The sequence below is a fragment of the Haematobia irritans genome, chromosome 4 (genome assembly GCF_050003625.1).
Source record: "Haematobia irritans isolate KBUSLIRL chromosome 4, ASM5000362v1, whole genome shotgun sequence".
Lineage (NCBI taxonomy): Eukaryota > Metazoa > Arthropoda > Insecta > Diptera > Muscidae > Haematobia > Haematobia irritans.
In genome coordinates, this window is record NC_134400.1 from 164944617 (window position 1) to 164967209 (window position 22593).

The 22593-nt window shown below is 33.6% G+C and overlaps 1 protein-coding gene across 1 annotated transcript in view; it reads left to right on the plus strand.

Moving 5' to 3' along the window:
• The window catches only part of Dbx (homeobox protein Dbx), an 87342-nt gene that overhangs the window by 16648 nt on the left and 48101 nt on the right, over positions 1 to 22593 (plus strand). Inside the window, exons 2-4 of the mRNA XM_075305199.1 lie at positions 9695 to 10345; positions 13501 to 13605; positions 13957 to 14060. Of these exons, the coding sequence (XP_075161314.1) occupies positions 9695 to 10345; positions 13501 to 13605; positions 13957 to 14060 (860 nt within the window). The remainder of the gene's footprint in view (positions 1 to 9694; positions 10346 to 13500; positions 13606 to 13956; positions 14061 to 22593) is intronic.

Genomic DNA, 22593 nt, shown 5'->3' on the forward strand with positions numbered 1-22593 from the left:
AGACAACGCTCGCTTCTTCCATTTTATGGTCACTTTAATCGATCCTCTGAAGCGGCTATTCGGGCTATTGTTACTAAATTTCGAAAAAAATTTACATTGTTGCACATAAAGCCACCAACACGCTTAAGTAAGAACAAGTATATACGGCCGTAAGTTCGGGCAGGCCGAAGCTTATGTACCCTCCACCACGGATTGCGTAGAAACTTCTAGTGAAGACTGTCATCCACAATCTAATTACTTGGGTTGCGGTAACATTTGCCGATGGTACGGTGTTTTAAAACCCGTAATATATACCACATATATATATATATATATATATATATATATATATATATAATTAAGTTTAAAGTTTATATAGAAATAAAATTTTGACAACATTTTCTATAGAAGTAAAATTTGGAAAAAAAAATCTGTAGAAATAAAATTTTTACAAAATTTTCTATAGAAATAAAATGTTGACAAAATTTTCTATAGAAATAAAATTTGACAAAATTTTCTATAGAAATAAAATTTTGACAAAATTTTCTATAGAAATAAAATTTTGACAAAATTTTCTATAGAAATAAAATTTTGACAAAATTTTCTATAGAAATAAAATTGTGACAAAATTTTCTATAGAAATAAAATTTTGATAAAATTTTCTATAGAAATAAAATTTTGACAAAATTTTCTATAGAAATAAAATTTTGATAAAATTTTCTATAGAAATAAAATTTTGACAAAATTTTCTATAGAAATAAAATTTTGACAAAATTTTCTATAGAAATAAAATTTTGACAAAATTTTCTATAGAAATAAAATTGTGACAAAATTTTCTATAGAAATAAAATTTTGATAAAATTTTCTATAGAAATAAAATTTTGACAAAACTTTCTATAGAAATAAAATTTTGACAAAATTTTCTATAGAAATAAAATTTTAACAATAAAAATAAAATGTTGGTAGATTATTTTTGGCTCGAGTGGCAACCATGAATATGAACCGATATGGATCAATTTTTGTGTGTTTGGGGATCGGCTATATATAGAACCGATCTCCCGATTTTAATTCTTGCGCTTATAGAAACCGCAGCTTTTATTCAATTTACTTGAAATTGGAAATCTAGAGGTAATGTAGAACCACAAATACGTGAGCCAAAAATTGTGAGTATCGGTCCATGTTGTGGTATGGTCCCCTTATAAAACTGCCTCCCGATTTGGGGTCTTGGGCTTATAGAAACCGCAGTTTTTATCAAATTTGTCTCAAATTTGAAATCTAGAGGTATTTTATGACCATAAAGAGGTGTGCCAAAAATGGTGAGTGTCGGTCCATGTTTTGGTATAGTCCCCATAAGAACGATCTCCCGATTTAACTCCTTGGGTTTCTAGAAACCGTAGTTTTTTTCCGATTTGCCTGAAATTGTAAATATTTTCGTATTTTAGGCTCACAAAAACGTGTATCGGATTAAGTTTTTATCGGTCCATTTGGTAATGCCTCCATATAGACCGATTTCACTTCTTGAGGGTGTAGAAGGCGCACTGATCATGAAGATTGCTTGAAACTCAATGTAAAATTTCCAGATTTTACTTCGACAGAGTTAAGATTTCAAATCAAGACGTTATTTTATGATTGCACACTTACAAGAGATGTTAATGATTCCTCTAAAACTCAAACATAAATGGTTCTTATAAATCCAGAATCTGATATAGTCCTCATAGATAAAATCTTTAAATTTATCTTCGGGAAGTGTCCTCAAGCCCTCCTGAAAAGAAAACCCTAATATTTGGTTCATGGTGGTGGGTATTTAAGATTCGGCCCTGCCGAACTTAGTGCTGTATATACTTGTTTTTAATTGACTTTCAATTATTTTTTAATTAATACTATCATTTCTGTGAGTGAAGACATTTCAATTAAAAACTTATTCGATCAATTAATTTCGTAATTGAATCAGAAAAAAATGTGTGTACTGCAATTCTTCGCTTCTTTGGCTCGGAATCAATACCGAAATAATTAGCTGTTTACTTTCGGGCTCATATACATACATCCACAATTCATTACCTGTCACAATTCTCCGCTTCTTTGAATTCTCCAAATCTTTAGAATAGGGCATGCTTTTTTTTTAGTGTATGAACTAACATACAATTTAGACGTCAATACACAATCCATGATGGAAGGTATATAAGATTCGGCTTAGCCCAATGTTTGTTTCATTTAATTTCATTTTTTCCAATGATCTCCGATAGACTTTAAGTCATATCTCATTGGCATTAAATTTTCAAACCAATCCTAGTTTATTAATGATATGCATTCCCATGAATTCCTCTCAAAACCCTAAAATATCACTAAAATAAAATTTTGCTTCCATTTTTAATTAGAAAAGTCTGTGACACTGTTTGAATGGCTGTGAGTGAGTGTTTATGACAAAAGTTTATGTGGAAGTGGTGAACAAATTTCAAGAAAATTTTACACATTTCACATATTTGAGTTAAGTGGAATAATCCACACTTTGAAGTGTCAAAAGATTCACATTATTTTGTTTGTATAAGTATGGGTAAGTGTGTGTCTGTATCTGTATGCCATAACCACACGCACACACACACACACACACATTCGCCCATATCGCATATAATTATTATAACAATTAAAACAACAAAAGCTTTACCATTAGCCATAAGAATGAAAGAATTTAACCATCATCTTAAAATCCATTATCATCATCACCATCATCACTATCCCAATGCAAAGCAATTTAAAACTCACACATGCATACACAGTCTGGTGGTATGGAGTAACATTTAATTATTAAAACTTCTTTGAAGTCAAAAGTTCGCTTCCGGCGGAAATGGGATATGCCAGAATGTCTATGTATGTATGTATGGAGTTTATGGAGATTTTCATATGTATGCTGGAAATCATGGTGTGCGAGTAATTTGTTGTGTGTTTCAAATGTTTGTAAATGGCATAATTCTCTTCGCCTGCATGTAGTGGGAACTGTTCCACGAAATCTGAATAATCTAGTAAAGACAGCAAGAAATTTTTTCTTGCTAGATTGATTTTAATTTTTTGAATTTTTTTGTTTTTTTTTTTGAATTTTTACAATTTTCAAAAAGTAAACTTTCCATTTTCCAAAAGTTTTTTTTTTTAATTTATTTTCGAACCAAACCCCACTCGATAGAAAAGCACACTCACTAAAGCCAAATTAACTTTATTTTAGTTCATGGACCTATTATGTTTGGAGAAAGTTTCCTTTACTCTAATAATTTTTTGCGTACTTAGCTACACTGACGAAAAAGGCTGTTTTTTCATATGTTTCGGTGTAAAAATTCTATGACTAGAACTCAAATTTTTAGCACATTATTTTTAAGTGCAAGCATATAATGTTCATAAACTAGTATAACATGTTTGGAGCATATATGCATTTTCATGTTAGAATATATTATGTTTGGGACCTTACATTTTCTTAAATATAATATCATTGGATTCAAACAAATATAAAGTTTAGAAACGTCAGAGAGGGCAAGAGAGTACAAAAAAGATAAATATGGCGACGGAGATAGATAACGAAATACATACATACACAGAAAAAAATTTCACGAAAATTTTTCCAATTAAAATTTTAATTGAGTTTTAAAAAAATATTCAATTAAAAAGTTTATGTTAATTGATTCAATAAAAATTTTTAGTTCAAACAAAAATCAATCACAAAAATTAATAGTATCAATTAATTTTTTAATTGCCCTTCAAGTAATTTTTTAATTGATACTATTTCTGTGATTGAAGATATTTCAATTAAAAAAATAATTGGATCAATTAATTTCGTGATGGAATCAGCATTTTTTTGTGTATATAGATATGTAAGTTTAATTACAATAAAAGTGTAGGTTGCTGAGTACTCGTCCATGATTGCTTATCGACTTACATTTTTTTAAATAAATTACAAACATACGAGGGCAGTTCGGAAACTTCTTAGCCTAGCACAAAAACCGCAGTATAAACAGAAAAAAGTTAAGTGTTTTGGAAACTTCCACCTCTGTTATGAACACATGTTAAATTTTGTTTCGATCTGGCAACTCCTTCATGTAGAAACAGGTGTTCAAAAAAGACGCATACGCAATTTTTTTACAATGGAAAAATTAGAAATGCGTGCTGTCATTAAATATTTACATAAAAACGATTTATCTGGACAAGAAATTCATAATGATATGGTGAATGTGTTAGGTTAAAGTGCTCCTTCATATGCAACAGTAAAAAATTGGGTTGCTGAATTTAAACGTGGTCGTACAAGCATTGAAAATCCAAACAATGGACTGAAGCTGGAGGAAGTGCCCCAAAGAAGGCGAAAACAATTCAATCGGCTGGTAAGGTTATGGCAACGGTTTTTTTGGGACTTCAAAGGTATTTTATTGATTGACTATCTGCAAAAGGGTAAAACAATAAATTCAGAGTACTATTGCAACCTTTAGGATAAATTAAATGTACAAATTCGAGAAAAACGTCCTGGCTTACAAAACAAAAAAATAAGTTGTCATCAAGACAACGCACCAGTGCACAAGAGTGTTTTAATAATGGCTATAATCAACGAATTAAAGTACGAGTTGCTTGACCACCCACCTTATTCTCCTGATTTAGCTCCCAGTGACTTTTACTTGTTCCCAAATCTAAAAAAATGCCTTGCTGGCAAGCATTTTACCTCAAGTGAAGATGCAATTACAGTTGTAAGCCACTATTTTGAAGACTTTGAGGAAAACTATTTTAATCAAGGGATAGAATTGCTAGAAAAGCGTTGGACTAAATGTATTGAAGTTTCAGGAGATTATATTGAAAAATAAAAATATTTTTGAAAAACTAACTATTCTCTTTCATTGATAGGCTAAGAAGTTTCCGAACCGCCCTCGTACATACTTATTTCTATTCTAACACAATTATATTTGAGAAATTTTGTTGCAAGCAAACAAATGTTTAGAAACTGGAATTATCTATTTGGAGCCTTAAACAATGATATAATTAGGGTGAAACATAACATGTTTGCACAGAGCAAACATTTTGTTGTTTTAACAAACTCTGAAAGTATATATGCTTGATGCAGAATATGTTACAGAGGCGATTTTTTTGAGGGTGTACATGAACTAAAAAGGGGGAAAAAAGATTTTACACAAATGAAGCATAAAGATTTACTAAATTCGTGTTTCCCCTAAAGTAGTTCAGAACTTCCTAAAATTTGTGAATTTTACTACATATGCGCTCAATTTGAACTTCGTATAGCACTAAAGTCACTCTTGCTATTTCGAAGTCAAATTTTTTTCTTCAAACTACAAAATTTTCTTTAAATGAATTATGTGTAATAAATTTTCTCGAATTTGTCGAAAAACACTTACTTATTTTTGTGATATCGGCGTGACATCCGCGTTTGTAATTCTGTTTAGTTTAAATCATCTATAAATAATCTAATTTTTCTAAAAATAACCAAAATGTTTCTTCCTGGTTGGTTCACTGTTTTGTCAGTGCATGTAAAAGTACATACTTTTACATAAAACAATAAAATGATAATAAGCAATAAAGCATTTCATAAATATTACACTGAAAAAAATATTGTCGTGAGGTCAAAGATTTCATGTCTCTAAAATACGAATGCACATTTTGCTTAGCATAGAAGACAAATTTCTCAAATATAAAGTTGCTTTCCTTGTCCAAAAGCCGATAAACTTTTCAATAAAGTCGTATTGTCCTTATAATTAAGTGATTTGACTTAAAAATCGGTATCATAACATGAAAGAAAAAATGTTTGGGCTTGTTGACTTTAATAATTCAAAAAAATTCTTTAAATTTAATGAAATTGTGTTTAAATTTGTTGTCTTTTTGCATCTTGACTACAAAGCAAACAACCGTTCAAATATAGGACATGTTTTTCAACACTTTATTTCAAAGACTTTTTTACTTGAAACATAGAATAATTTCTAGTGGAAGTCGAGTCTTAATTTGGAAAATAAAGTTGTCCTTAACTCGTTTTTAAAGGACTTTAATAGCATTAGAAGAAAAAACGCTGAAAAAGCGAAAAATTAAAATTTGCTTCCTAGAAGCAAGTACACAAAACCCAAATTTAAATGAGAATTGTGTCTTAAAAGTATCATTACTTGTATTCTCCGCTTCTTTGGCTCGGAATCAATACCAAATTTTTTCAAGTCAAGACAAAAACTTTGGAACCGGACATGCTTTTTTTCAGTGTATGTATGTATTCGTAGCCATTCAGAAAACAGGTATTTTTGTTTTTATCTAAATTTTTTTCATACAATTTATGAATTCTCTCATTGGAAAATTTTTCTTCTGTTAACATATTGCGCACAGAATTCCTAATCATTGTTGTGATTATCAGGTTGAAATATTATTAATAGCAAAAGGCATAAGCGTAGGAAGGCCTCTGGGGAGGGGGCTTAGACCCCCCCAGAAAAATTTTAGCCCCCCCCCCCCCCAGAATTTGAAGCTCTATTTATGATTTTCCATTTTTCAATAAATGTCAATAGTTTTTTTTTAATTTTTATAAAAATTAAACAAGTATATACAATCGCACAAAGTTCCGCTAAAGATTTTCTTTTTGGGTCTAGAAGTGGTGCAAAATTGGCTGAGAAGCAATGAATGTAATATGAGCTTGTCATAGGACAAATGTCTACCGTTTCAACTGCCGTTGCAATGAATTTGCATCACTTCTTAAGGTGACATCCGAATTCAGTGTTTTGAATGTGAATTAAAAAATTCTGTGATATTTTCCCAAATAAATAATTTTTATATTGTTTTTATGATTTTTTAATGCATTCTGACGCTTGTTTGAAACGTTTTTCCTCGAACAATTTCCAAAATTATCGATTTTTCAATAATGGATTTAGCAGTTTTGTGGCAAAATTTGAATAATTTGTACCAATTTATTTATTCTTACTCTTTTTTAAACAATTTGAAAAAAAAGAAAACAAAAAATTACACATTAAAATATGAAAAAAAATCAAGTAAAAAACTTCCTGTGTAGTTAAAATAATTGAGGACATTTTTGGAAGTTCTTTTAAAGTTGTGCCTTTAGAACAACTCACAATTTTTTTGTTGGGAAAAGTGTGGAACTACTTTTAGTTGCTTTATTATAAATTAATTGACGAGTTATTTTGATGTCTAATTTTTTTTATTCAATTTTATGAAATAAAACATTAATTGAACTTATAACTTCAGTCTATAAATTCTTAGCTAGGGGGGCTATAGCCCCCCCTAGGAAAATTGTCTAGCTACGCTAATGGCAAAAGGACAGCAATAAAATCCTAGGACATAGCCGTAAATCTCGCAACGAGATGGCTAAATAATTAAATAATCACCTAAAACGAATGCCTGGCCACAAAAGCATTACAATGCATATTAATTCGATGACTCCATTTCAATGTACGCTAAGTCTACCAAGTATATACGGCCGCAAGTTCGGCTAGGCCGAATCTTATGTACCCTCCACCATGGATTGCGTAGAAAATTTCGTCAGAAATAATTTTTTGACAAAATTTTGTATAGAAATTATATTTTGGCAAAATTTCCTAAAGACATAAAATATTGACAAAATTTTCTATAGATATATAAAATTTTGATAAAATTTTCTGTGGAAATAACATTTTGGTAAATTATTTTTGGCTCGAGTGGCAATTGTAATTTTTCTGTGATTGGGGATCGGTTTATTTGGAGGCTACATATAATCCAGATCGATACGGACCAATTTTGGCATGGTTGTTATCGGCCATACACTAGCGAAATGTACCAAATTTCAGCCGGATCGGATAAATTTTGCTCCTTCAAGAGGCTCCGGAGGTCAAATCTGGGGATCGCTTTATATGGGGGCTATATATAATTAATGACCGATATGGACCATATACTAACACCACCTACTACGTTTCAACCGGATCGGATGAATTTTGCTCCTTCAAGAGGCTCCGGAGGTCAAATCTGGAGATCGGTTTATATGGGGGCTATATATAATTATGGACCGATATGGACCAATTCTGGCATGGTTGCTAGAGACCATATACTTACACCACGTACTAAGTTTCAACCGGATGGGATGAATTTTGCTCCTCCAAGAGGCTCCGGAGGTCAAATCTGGGGATCGGTTTATATGGGGGCTATATATAATTATGGACCGATGAGGACCAATTTTTGCATGGTTGTTAGAGACCATACACCAACACCATGTACCAAATTTCAGCCGGATCGGATGAAATTTACTTCTCTTTGAGGCTCCGCAAGCCAAATCTGGGGATCGGTTTATAGCTTAGGTTAGGTGGCAGCCCGATGTATCAGGCGCACTTAGACTATTCTGTCCATTGTGATACCACATTGGTGAACTTTTCTCTTATCACTGAGTGCTGCCCGATTCCATGTTAAGCTCAATGACAAGGGACCTCCTTTTTATAGCCGAGTCCAAACGGTGTTCCACATTGCAGTGAAACCACTTAGAGAAGCTTTGAAACCCTCAGAAATGTCACCAGCATTACTGAGGTGGGATAATCCACCGCTGAAAAAGTTTTTGGTGTTCGGTCGGTTTATATGGGGGCTATATATAATTGTGGACCGATGAGGACCAATTTTGGTTGTTAGAGACCATATACCACATTTCAGCCGGATCGGATGAAATTTGCTTCTCTTTGAGGCTCCGCAAGCCAAATCTGGGGATCGGTTTATATGGGGGCTATATATAATTATGGACCGATGTGAACCAATTTTTGCATGGTTGTTAGAGACCATATACCAACACCATGTACCAAATTTCAGCCAGATCGGATGAAATATGCTTTTCGTAGAGGTTCCGCAAGCCAAATCTGGGGGTCGGTTTACATGGGGGCTATACGTGAAAGTGGTACAATATGGCCCATTTGCAATACCATCCGACCCACATCAATAACAACTACTTGTGCCAAGTTCCAGTCGATAGCATGTTTCGTTCGGAAGTTAGCGTGATTTCAACAGACGGACGGACAGACATGCTTAGATCGACTCAGAATTTCACCACGGCTCAGAACACTACATATACTTTATGGGGTCTTAGAGCAATATTTCGATGTGTTACAAACGGAATGACGAAGTTAATAGACCCCCATCCTATGGTGGAGGGTATAACAAGTGAATTTAACAGGAAACAAGTTCAAAGTTTTTTTTTGGATTTATCAAAAACCGTATAAGATACAAATTCCCCTTTTTCGGTCTTAAAATCATATTTATTATAGATTTTTTTAGTATGTACGATCTCAAAATAGTGATAATAGAACATGGCTAAAAATGACCTCTTTTTTGGCCTTTTTGGATTAGACATCTTTTAAAAATTTAGTTACAGGCTAAGTACAATATTAACCATAACTTTTGATAGAAGTGTTCAATAAATTCGAACTTCTGACAGGATGTAATTCACATTAAACTGAATAAGCAAACTCCATCAAAACATGCTTAGTCGACTTAGCGTACTCTGGAATGAGGGCACCGAATTATCAAAATACGAAACTATTTTGCATTTCCCCGGAAAACTATAATCTAATTAACCCCTTTTGGCGTTCTCAGTATTACTTCGTTTCCACTTGTCATTCGTGATTTTTGCGTTGAAAGAATCTAACATATAAAATCAATTTTTATTATTTCATATTGTTGAAAAAAACACATCTCACAAATATCCTCTAATTGGTTTTATCGCTTTGTTTTTTTCTTACAGAATTTATGCAACCACAAAATATCTGGCCTTATTTACAACAAAATTTCATACATCATCCGCATTTTCCACATCCAGCATTTCTGACGCAACACCATCAGCAACAACAACAACACCACCACCAGCAACAACAACACAACAATGGCATAAGCAATAGTTGTCAACCGCAAACCACATCATCGTCATCACCTGGCAGCACGTTTAGTGATAGTGACAATCATTCCACCTGCACCACAAACAGTATCAGCACAAATACCAGCAGTAATAACAACAACAACTGTAACAATGGCAACACATCATCCGCCAACACTTTGGCCAACAATGGTCCAAATGACAAGGATAATAACACCAGCAGCAATAGTAATAGTCAAACTCATCCAGAATCTGAGGATAACAATCGAAGACATCTAATGCCTGGAGCAATGGTTGTGGGTCAAGAAAAACAGACAATGCCTTTGCATAATTCCGGTCCGGATGGTGGTGGTAGTGGTGGGGGCATAGGTCCTCCCATACATGGTCAACAACAACCACAACATCCACAAGCCGTTATAGCCAAACCCCTGCCCAGTAGACCAACACCATTCCTGCCACATAGTTTGCAACATCCTCACTTGCATTCATTGTTGGCACATTGTCGCAATCCCTATATGAGTGGTGAGTACTTAGGTGTGATTAAATTAGAGAATCCTTTGACACACACATTCACGCTTACACTAAAACATATGCCGGATATGTTTTAGCATGTGAAAGCCTCTTTGTCTGAGTTTAGAAAGAGAGAGGGAGAGAGAGCAGAGTTGGAGTATTATAATATGCGTGAATGCTCTAATTGTTGTCAGCCACAACAACACCATTCTCATATGCACTGCTTGGCATTGCATTGCACTGCATTTGCATTAGGGTTGCCATGTGAGATTAATAAGCAAAGAAAGACAAAACATATTTTTTTCAACTAAATCTATACGTGGACGATATTCTTTATGATTGAGGGTACCCAACTAAGGTAACCTCAATCATAAAGAAAATTTTCCACGTAGAGCTCATTTTTTTAATTTTGAGATAAATAAATATTTTTCGAAAAATTAAAAGAAAAATTATTACACACTAGCGTAACCCGGGCCGCTTCGCTGTAGGAACATTTTGCGTTACCTTATCAACCATATCACCATAAATTTTCTATAAAAATAAAATTTTGACAAAATTTTCTATAGAAATATAAAATTTTGACAAAATTTTCTATAGAAATATAAAATTTTGACAAAATTTTCTATAGAAAAATACAATTTTGACAAAATTTTCTGTGACAATAAAATTTTGGTAGATTATTTTTGGCTCGAGTGGCAATCGTGATTTTTCTGTGATTGAGGATCGGTTTATTTGGGGCTATATAGAATAAAGATCGATACGGACCAATTTGGGCATGGTTGTTATCGGCCATGGTTAGGTTAGGTTAGGTGGCAGCCCCATGTATCAGGCTCACTTAGACTATTCAGTCCATTGTGATACCACATTGGTGAACTTCTCTCTTATCACTGAGTGCTGCCCGATTCCATGTTAAGCTCAATGACAAGGGACCTCCTTTTTATAGCCGAGTCCGAACGGCGTTCCACATTGCAGTGAAACCACTTAGAGAAGCTTGGAAAACCCTCAGAAATGTCACCAGCATTACTGAGGTGGGATAATCCACCGCTGAAAAACTTTTTGGTGTTCGGTCGAAGCAGGAATCGAACCCACGACCTTGTGTATGCAAGGCGGGCATGCTAACCATTGTACCACGGTGGCTCCCAATGTTATGTTATCGGCCATACACTACACTGACAAAAATATTGTCGTGAGGTCAAAGATTTCATGTCTTTAAAATACGAATGCAAATTTTGCTTAGCATAAAAGATGCATTTCTCTAATATAAAGTTTTTTTCCTTGTCCAAAAGTCGATAAACTTTTCAATGAAGTCGTATTGTCCTTATAATTAAGTGCTTTGACTTCAAAATGGCTATCATAAAATGAAAGAAAAAAATTTTGGGCTAAGGTCAACTTGACTTTAATAATTCAGAAAAGTTCTTTAAAATTAATGAAATTGTCTTTAAATTCGTTGTCTTTTTGCATCTTGACTACAAAGCAAAAAATCGTTCAAATATAGGACACGTTTTTCAGCACTTTATTTTAAAGACGTTTTTACTTAAAACATAGCATAACTTCTACTGGAAGTTGAGTCTGAATTTGGAAAATAAAGTTGTCGTTAACTCCGTTTTAAAGGACTTTGAGATAACATATGAAGAAAAACAGCTGAAAAAACGAAAAATTAAAATGTGCTTCCTAGAAGCAAGTACACAAAACCCAAATTTAAAAGATAATTGTGTCTTAAAAGTATCCTTACTTGTATTCTGCGCTTCTTTGTCTCGGAATCAATACCAAAATTTTTAAAGTAAAGACAAAATCTTTGGAACAGGGCATGTTTTTTTTCAGTGTAGCGAAATGTACCAAATTTCAACAGGATCGGATGAACTTTGCTCCTCCAAGAGGCTCAGGAGGTCAAATCTGGGGATCGGTTTATATGGGAGCTATATATAATTATGGACCGATGTGGACCAATTTTTGCATGGTTGTTAGAGACCATATACTAACAGCATGTACCTAATTTCAGCTAGATCGGATGAAATATGCTTCTCTTAGAGACTCCGCATACCAAATCTGGGGATCCGTTTATATTGGTGATATACGTAGGTTAGGTTAGGTTAGGTTAGATGGCAGCCCGATGTATCAGACTCACTTATACTATTCAGTCCATTGTGATACCACATTGGTGAACTTCTCTCTTATCACTGAAAACTGCCCGATTCCATGTTAAGCTCAATGACAAGGGACCTCCTTTTTATAGCCGAGTCCGAACGGCGTTCCACATTGCAGTGAAACCACTCAGAGAATCTTTGAAACCCTCAGAAATGTCACCAGCATTACTGAGGTGGGATAATCCACCGCTGAAAAACCTTTTGGTGTTCGGTCAAAGTAGGAATCGAACCCACGATCTTGTGTATGCAAGGCGGGCATGCTAACCATTACACCACGGTGGTGCTATACGTAAAAATTAACCGATATGGCTCATTTGCAATACCATCCGAACTACATCAATAACAACTACTTGTGCCAAGTTTCAAGTCGATAGCTTGTTTCGTTAGGAAGTTAGCATGATTTCAATAGACGGACGGACGGACATGCTTAGATCGATTCAGAATTTCACCACGATCCAGAATATATATACTTTATGGGCAATATTTCGATGTGTTACAAATGGAATGACAAGGTTATATACCCCCCACCATCCTGTGGTGGAGGGTATAAAAATAAAATTTATTTTTATTAAAATTTCATTATTTCAAAGAATTTTCTCCTTAATAATTTGTAAATTGCGCATCCTAAAATAACGGTTGCGTAATCTTTAATATCATGTAAATATTTTTGTCAGCGTACAATTCATTTTTTTTTTGTTGTATTAATGAATTTTCTAATTGAACACATTTCCCGCTCCAATAAAAGTTTTTATGCTAATTTTCTCTATTCTTATATATCTAAACGTTTTGCATTGACATCCCTACTTCAATTATGTGATGTAGTGAATGGGCAACAATTAAATGCAACTGCATAAACCATATTCCCATTCTATGCATGAATATGAAATTGAATTATGGTCTAACTCTAACTCTAGGTGACGTACATCTCACTATCTCCCTACAGTATTTGTAAATTGCTCCATTCATTCTCTTGCCATTCATTTAATAGAAAATTTCCCACGCATTTTTTCACTTCATTTACAGTTGGTGCACAAGTATTTCCTCTGCCTCCTGGACAAGGTTTTCCCTGGGCACATTCAACACGTGGCAAACCCCGTAGGGGTATGATGCGTCGTGCTGTATTCTCGGGTAAGTAATGGTGCTCCTGCTACTGCTGATGCAGTTATGGCCTGTGACCACACACACACACGCACTCAGAGAAATCTTTTAATTTATTGTTGTGGTTTAGGACAAGCATACAAACTTACGAGCATAAACAAACCATCGTACAAACCTGAATTCAAGCAAGTGCAGTTGAACTGCATTTTATTGGATTATGAGGATAAATGGAATTTTATCGTTATCGTTTGTATGCTGCTCCCAAACTCTTTCTACTGACTTGAATGAACTTTATTTTCCAGTAATTAATTTTAATTGATTTCTTTTGGTTTTTTTCTTGTGTGGATGAAATTTGCGGTTCACCACCTTTTGACATTGCAGACTCACAGCGTAAAGGTTTGGAAAAACGGTTTCAACAGCAGAAATATATCAGTAAACCGGATCGTAAGAAACTGGCCGAACGTTTGGGCCTTAAAGATTCTCAGGTAAGTGCAATACAAATTGAAAAATCACAAAAAGAAAAACAAAATCCTGTAAACTCGTATATACCCCCCGTAAAAAATTGTATGTGCAACGTGTAAATTTATGTTCTAGTCTCATAAAGAACTTTTATTGAAAAAAAATGTTTCTTATTTTATTTACACTGTTGTACGTTACTAAAATACATAAACTAAATCTTTACTTAACGTTTGCTTTGACAGAAAATAGATACTTAAATTTTTAGTCATAGAAAATATTTATATGTGCAAAATTATAATTTAGCTATAAGTCCATAAGCGTAGGAAGGCCTCTGGGGAGGGGGCTTAGACCCCACAGAAAAATGTTAGCCCCCCCCACAGAATTTGAAAACCTACACTGTTAGAAAAATATGTTTTTCATATGTTCCGACATAAACAAAATGTGTTTCGGGCACAATTTTAAAACACAATATATTAAAGTGCAAACATGTAATGTTCCTAAACTAATACTAAATGTTTGGGACATCTATATTAATATGTAAGAATATATTATGTTTGGGGCATGAATGTTTCATAAAAATCATATGTGTGAATGCAAACATATATAAATTTACAAATTTCGGCTAAACATTCATATGTTGTGATATTTTATTCAAAGCGACAGAGAGAGTATAGAGAAAGAAATAGAGATGGAAACCGGGAGAGTTGACGAAAGATATCAACATAACACAGCAAAAGAATCAATAGAGAACAATTTCTGTGAAACCTCTTGTATGTTGTTTTGGAAAACTGTTTTATGATAAGGCCAAAAATTTGATATGCTTAAGTCTAAATATTATTTAATTTGAATAAAGAGAATAGACATTCGGAACAAAGAGAATAGTCATTTGAAAAACAAACAGCATATGTTATCGCCTTGAGAGCAGAATTTTTTGTATGTGTGGACATGCGTTTTGTTTATCATTTTGGCATTATGGGCACAAGTTTTTTCTTGGTTCGTTAAAAGAAATCAGAGGTCTTCATAAAAATAGCGAAAGGGCACTATACTCTTTTTAGAGTTGGGACAGTAAAATGAAATAAGGAGGAAGTAGTGAAAAATTACACAGTAAAATGTATAAAAACAAAGTTTAGTTCCTCTTTATTAATAAGTAGTCCACGAGGAGTTGACGGACACCTTCAAATATAAAAGCGGACATTAAGTTCGAGTTTTGCAGCTAAAACAATTTAAAAAGTTTATTTTTTTTAAATGAATTATTAAAGAAAAATAAAAGGCATTTTAGAGCGATGGTGTTAAATGCTAGTAAAAAACTGTTCACGCTCAAATAAATTTATGTTTATATTATAAAATTATTTATGTATGTTTATACTCGACTCCACGTTCTTCTTTTGTTAGAGTTTTTGAATTCCTTCCAAATTTTAAAGTTTTAAAGTTAAATTAAAAAAAGTGTTCGGTCGGAGCAGCGATGAAACCCACGACCCTTTGCATGCAAGGCAGACATGCTAAACGTGGCAAACAAATGTATGTTTATGTTAAATAATGTTATGTTTGCATGGGCTCGTGGGCGCTGAAAACTATGCTATATAAATGTAACTTATAACGATAATTATCTACTGGTGACTATAACAGCTACGTAGCCCAGTGGATAGTGTGTTGGCTTACAAACTGTATGGTCCTCGGTTCGATTCTCCGTGCAGGCGAAAGGAAAAATTAAACAATGTATAAAAGTGAATAATTTCTCCAACATTATTTGTATTACAGAAAAAGGTGCCAAGAACTAAAAAATTTCGTGGAAGTGAAAATTACGAGTATGTTAGGGAATGAGCACAATCGTCTTTGGGGAAAATTCTTCCAAGCATATAATATTTTTGGGCTCAAAATGCTTCCAAACATATAATATGTTCACATAAAACAAACATATTAATGTTTCGGCAGTATCCAATAATATATGTGCTTCCTGCAAAATATGTTTGCAACATATGTTAAAGAAGCGATTTTTTTTGAGAGTGTATTTACGATTTTGCATTGCTTTATAGAATATTAAACCAGTAAATACAACCGCACAATGTTCCGCTAAAGACTTTCATGGTAGCAGTAGCCGATTGCAATAAATAGTTTTATTTTTATATAAGTGAATTATTATATGTAAATGTTTGAAGTCTGATATTTCTGACATAACACTGTGGTTGAACTTATGATTTAAGTTCCTAAAGGGTGATACGGTCAAAATTTGGTCAAGGGAAAACGCGTGTAAATCGGTGAAATCGTTTATTTAAAAAATCAAAATAAATTTCTTTTTCAAGTTCAATTAGTATAAAATTCAGGAAAAATATTCAGTTAGGCTTTCGCTTTTTCAAATCAGAATTGCCGGGCCTCACGCTTGACACCTGCCATCAGATTTTTACAGCCACCTTGTCCACCTTCTTCGCCGCTGAAAGCCAGTTTGCCTTGAACTGCTGCTCGTCCTTAGCAGTTTTTTGGTCTTCTTTAGGTTCCGCTTGACAATAGCCCAGTATTTCTCAATTGGGCGGAGCTCTGGCGTGTTGGGAGGGTTCTTATCCTTGGAAACCACCTGCACGTTGTTGGCGGCGTACCACTCCATGGCCTTTTTACCGTAATGGCAAGATGCCAAATCCGGCCAAAACAGAACGGAACAACCGTGTTTCTTCAGGAAAGGCAGCAGACATTTATTCAAACACTCTTTCACGTAAATTTCTTGGTTGACAGTCCCGGAAGCTATGAAAATGCTGCTTTTCAAGCCACAGGTACAGATGGCTTGCCAAACCAGATATTTCTTTGCGAACTTTGACAGTTTTATGTGCTTGAAAATATCTGCTACCTTTCCCCTTCCTTTTGCCGTATAAAACTCCTGTGCCTGAAGCTGATTGTAGTCGGCTTTGACGTAGGTTTCGTCGTCCATTACCACGCAGTCAAACTTCGTCATCATCGTCGTGTACAGCCTCCGGGATCGCGCTTTGGCCGTCGTATTTTGTTTATCATCGCGATTTGGAGTCACTACCTTCTTGTAAGTCGATAGTCCGGTTCGTTTTTTGGCTCGATGCACGGTTGTAGACGATACACCCAGCTTATTTGCGGCATCTCGGAGAGACAGGTTAGGGTTTCGCTTGAAACCACCGGCAACTTTCTTTGTCGTCTCAGCGGCTTCCGGTTTTCGATTTCCCCCCGATCCTGACTTCCTGACTGTCGACAAACGTTCCCCAAACACTTTAATTACATTTGTAACGGTTGATTTGGCAACTTTTAGCGATTTTGCCGGCTTTGCGTGCGAGTAGCTCGGATTTTCGCGATGCGCGAGCAAAATTTTGATACGCTGCTCTTCTTGCTTGTACGGCATTTTGACAACTGAAGAGTGAATTCCAAAATCAAAATAGGAGCAACATTCTACACACACACACCTTCACAATGAGGGGTGTTCAGGTTTTTTAAATGCAAAATTGAAAGAAATACGTCAAGTTTATATTGACCAAATTTTGACCGTATCACCCTTTAAATGTATGTTTAGTTTATTAACTAAAGCACCTTTATTATTTCGTTTAGTCAGAGTTTTAGTTGTTTTAATTGAAACAAGTATATACCGCAGTAAGTTCGGCCGGGCCGAATCTTAAATACCCACCACCATGAATCAAATATAATAGTTTACTCTATACTCTAATATATAAAATTTCAGAGGGTTTGATAACAAATATTCTCCAAAGCAAATCAGTTCAACCAGTACGCTGCCCGAAGATAAATTTAAAGATTGTACCTATGAAGACTAGATCAGATTCTGGATTTATAAGAACCAATTTTGTTTGAGTTTTAGAGAAATCATAAACATATCGTGTAAATGATTATAAAGCCTTGATTTGAAATCTTAAATCAGTAGATTTTTTCGCCATTATTTAAATGACTACGGAGAGTAAAATCCGAAAATTTTACTTTCAGTTTCAAGCAATTTTCATGATCAGTGCGCCTGCTATACACTGAAAGAAGAGTTTTCATTTCTGAGAAAAGAAATTTTAGACATGCAAAGTTTTCTTTTGACACAAAGTTTAGAGACAATCGTTGAATCGCTTATCAAAAATTCGGATTAGTTTGCTCTAAACGAAAATACTTTGTACGAAAGGGGAATTTCGTTTGTCTAAAATTTCATTCCAGAGGAAAATATATTTTTTTTTTTTTTTGGGTGTACCCTCAAGAAGTTAAATCAGTCTACATCGATACCTTACCAAATGGACCGGTAAAAATAAATGCGATACAGATTTTCAGGGTCTAAAATTCCAGTATATTTTCATTTTTGTGCAAATCGTATAATAACGACGGTTCAGGACTTAGGTCTATATGGCGGCTATACCAAAACATGGACCGATACGGACCATTTTCGACACACCTCTTTATGGTCCCAAAATACCTCCAGATTTTCTATTTCAGGCAAATCGGATAGAAAATACAGTTTCTAGACGCCCAAGAAGCAATATCGGGAGATCGGTCTACAGTCGACTCCGCTTTACTGAAACGTTAAAAATGCAGCCATTTAATTTCAGTTATCCGAAGTTTTTGCTAAAGCGGACTACGGATAACTGAAAAAAACTTCCAGTAATGCGAACTTCGGATAACTGAAAAAGTTTCAGTAAAGCGGACTCCGTATAACTGGAAAAAAATCCACTCAATTTCAGTTAACCGAACTTATGACCAATGCTATGTACATAAAATAATAAAAACAAGGTGTTTGATTCCGTGTGTGTGCCATCTACAATTTTACCTTTCAGTTGATTTTATTTACAGAGTGATTTAAACTGTTTTGAAAGTGCCATCTTCACTTGAAATAAAGCGTTCTCAATACGGAGAAGAAAATGTACTCTCTCTCAATAGCGAGAATGTGGCATTTTCAGTAAAGCGAAGTCATACTAATGTGACGAAACTCATTTGAACACAAAAAACTTTTCAGTAATCCAATTTTTTCAGTTAATTTAAATGAAATGGACAGAAAAAACAACTGGGGAATGCGATCGATTTCAGTTATCCGAGGTTTTTCAGTAAAGCGCATTGCGCTAAAGCGGAGTCGACTGTATATGGGGACTATACCAAAACATGGACCGATACGGACCATTTTGATCCCAAAATACCACTAGATTTCCAATTTGAGGCAAATCGGATAGAAAATACAGTTTCTAGACGTCCATGAAGCAAAATCGGGAGATCGGTCTATATGGGGGCTATACCAAAACATGGACCTATACTCACCATTTTTGACACACCTCTCTATGGTCCTAAAATACCTCTAGATTTCCAATTTCAGGCAAATTGGACAAAAACTACGGTTTTTATAAGCCCAAGACCCCAAATCGGGAAGTCGGTTTATATGGGGACTATATCAAAACTTGGACCGATATAGCCCATCTTCGAACTCGACCGGCCTGCAAACAAACAACGAATCTGTGCCGAAATTTCAGGACGATAGCGGTATTATTGAAGGCTGTGCCGTGATTACAACAGACAGACAGACGGACATGCTTATATCGTCATAGAATTTCTCCCTGCACAGAAAAAAATATCACCAAAATATTTCCAATTAAAAAGTTAATTGAAGTTGAAATTTTGTTCAATTAATAAATTAATTGGTACAATTAACTTTTTAATCAAGATAGAAACATTAAGTTAATTAAGCCAATGATTGAAAATTTTAAAATTTTTAATTAAAAAGTTAATTGATACAATTAACTTTTAATCAAATTCGGAAGACTAAGTCAATTAAAAAAGTGATGAACATTTTTTTTTTTAAATTTTTAATTAAAATTTTTTTCAAACAATCAATTGTTAATCCAAATAAAATTTCTAAGCCAATTCAGAATGTAATTGAAAATAGTTACCTTGTTTTTATTACTAAATTAATTGAGTTTTGCAATCAATATCAATTAAATTTTTAATTGAATCAATTAAAAAATTAATTGAAATTTGGTAATGAAATCAATTAATTTTTTAATCAAGAATTTTTTCTATGCCCAATTAAAACTGTGATTGATACTATCATTTTCGTGATTGAAGACATTTCAATTAAAAAATTAATTGGGTCAATTAATTTCGTGATTGAATCAGAAATTTTTTTTTTGTGTGTGAGCAAGAATAAATATACTTTATATAGTCGGAAATCGATATTTCGATGTGTTACACCCGGAATGACAAACGCTGCAAAAACAGAATCGCCAAAAAAGTAGTGAAACTGTTCTTTTTGTGTTCGGAAGTGGTGCAACATTGGCGCAGAAGCGATGAATTTAAGATGGACATGTCATAGGACGGATGCCCACCATTTCAACAACCGTTGCACTGAATTTGATCCACTTCATAAGGTGTGATCCGAATTCAGAGTTTTGAATGTGAATTAAAAAATTTTGTGATATTTTCCCAAATAACTAATGGGAAATGGGAACATTTGGCTTAAAATATTTTCAAAAATTCGCAATTTTTCTAGAATGGAATTAGCATTTTGTTGACATAATTTAAATAATTTGTATCATTTTATTAATTCTTAATTTTTTAAACTATTTGAAACAAAAAATACCTATTAAAAATGTAAAGAATAAACGAGTTATAACAAATTGAATTAAAACACTTCCTGTGTATTTAAAATAATTAACTTCTTTGTGGGGACATTTTTGGAAGTGCTTTTAAAGTTGTGCCTTTATAACAACTCTCAATTTTTTTGCTGGGAAAAAGTGTGGAACTACTTTTAGTTGCTTTATTATAAATTAACTGTCTAGTTAAGCTGTAGTCTGATTTTTATTTATTTTTATAAAATAAAACATTAATTGAACCTATCACTTCAGTCCATTAATTTGTAGCTAGGGGGCTATAGACCGCTGTAACTCACCCACAATCTGTAGTTATTATTCGCAACGAAACTGTAATGAGCCTATGCACTCTTCAGCGAAAAAATTTTAAATGATGTACAATGCACATAAAACTATTTGCTATTGAACTTCTAACTTTCATTACAAATTTCATATAACGGTACATCGAATTGGTGTCTAGCAACAAAATCGCTAATGATAATCATAGCATACACGCAGAGAAGAAACATGATTGTCACAATCATATTCGAAGAGCAAAATAATATGATAGCAGCTATTTTTGCGGCGACCATGTAACATTTTAACCTGCAACCATGTTGGCTCAGTGAACAGGGTTCTAAGAAAAATACTATTGTCCTCATCTAAAATGTTATTATATTGATAAAGAATTTTGTTTCCATTAAAAGACAATGGTCACGATCTAAAATGTTATGTTATTCGTCAAAAATGTTTATCTTCTAGTTAAAAGAACATGGTCACAACCTAAAATCTTTTGATTTTTATGAAAAAACTTTTTCTTCGTCGAAAAAAGGACGCCACTTGAGAAAAGAAAACACAAAATCAACTTTGTTTATTTGTTTTTATTTATATATAAACTAATTCATTGTTTATTTGTATTTATAATGTCGTGCACACAAACATCACATATTTTTACACACTCTAGTTTGGTTCAATTTCAACAATAAGTAATCATTCCATATTTACTTCGTGCCCATCAAATGTACAAACGCAGACATCATGTAACTGCAAATAAAAATAAATTATACCATATATCAAAATGCAGAACAAAAACCAGGTAAATTTTTTTCAATTACACTTTCTTTTTTGTATTCACATAAAACCACGTGCCATTTCTGAATAAATAAATTAACACAAAACACAATAATTCCATATTCTCCGTCCATTCCAAGAAACAATCAACACACGACTGACGCGCAAAATGAAAATCGTGTGTACCTGCTCAATGTTTTTATAAAATTCTTGTCGCTGCAAAAAATTAAAAAATTAAATGGTCACGAAAACAATGTACATGGTCTTTATGGCCATGTAATGGTTGTAGACATGTCTATACGTAAACTATAAAAATACTTTTTCTCGGCAAAAAAGTAAAAAAAAAATTGAATGGTCAGGTACATGATTTTCCTGACCATATAATGGTTTCAAATTCTATCATTTAAATAATAGAACATGTTTGCGGCATTTGAGAACCATTTAAATGCTTATTGCCAACATATATTTTTCTCCGCTCGAAAATTATTTTTACAAAGACAAAATACATGGTTTTCGGGACAACTACATACTCTAAATAAGCATTAAATGGATGCGGCAACCATGTCCAAACATGTTTTTTTTTGTGCGTGTAAAGGATGATAAACATCGTTAAAAACAAAACAGTGAAGTACCGTTATTTTCGTCCAAAAGAAAAATTAAAAAATTTTTGCACATATATTTATTTTACAGAGGTATATACACCCATTTCCATATACTCAAAAAATATATATGTTGGAAGCTTATATCGACCATATATCAATGAATGTATTTATACACAACATTGGATCACAAAGTAGACAAGATTTATGTACCCTCCACCATGGATTGCGTAGAAACTTCTACTGAAGACTGTCATCCACAATCGAATTACTTGGGTTGTGGTAAAACTTGCTGATGGCAAGGTATCTTAAAACTTCCTAACACCGTAATATATACCACATAG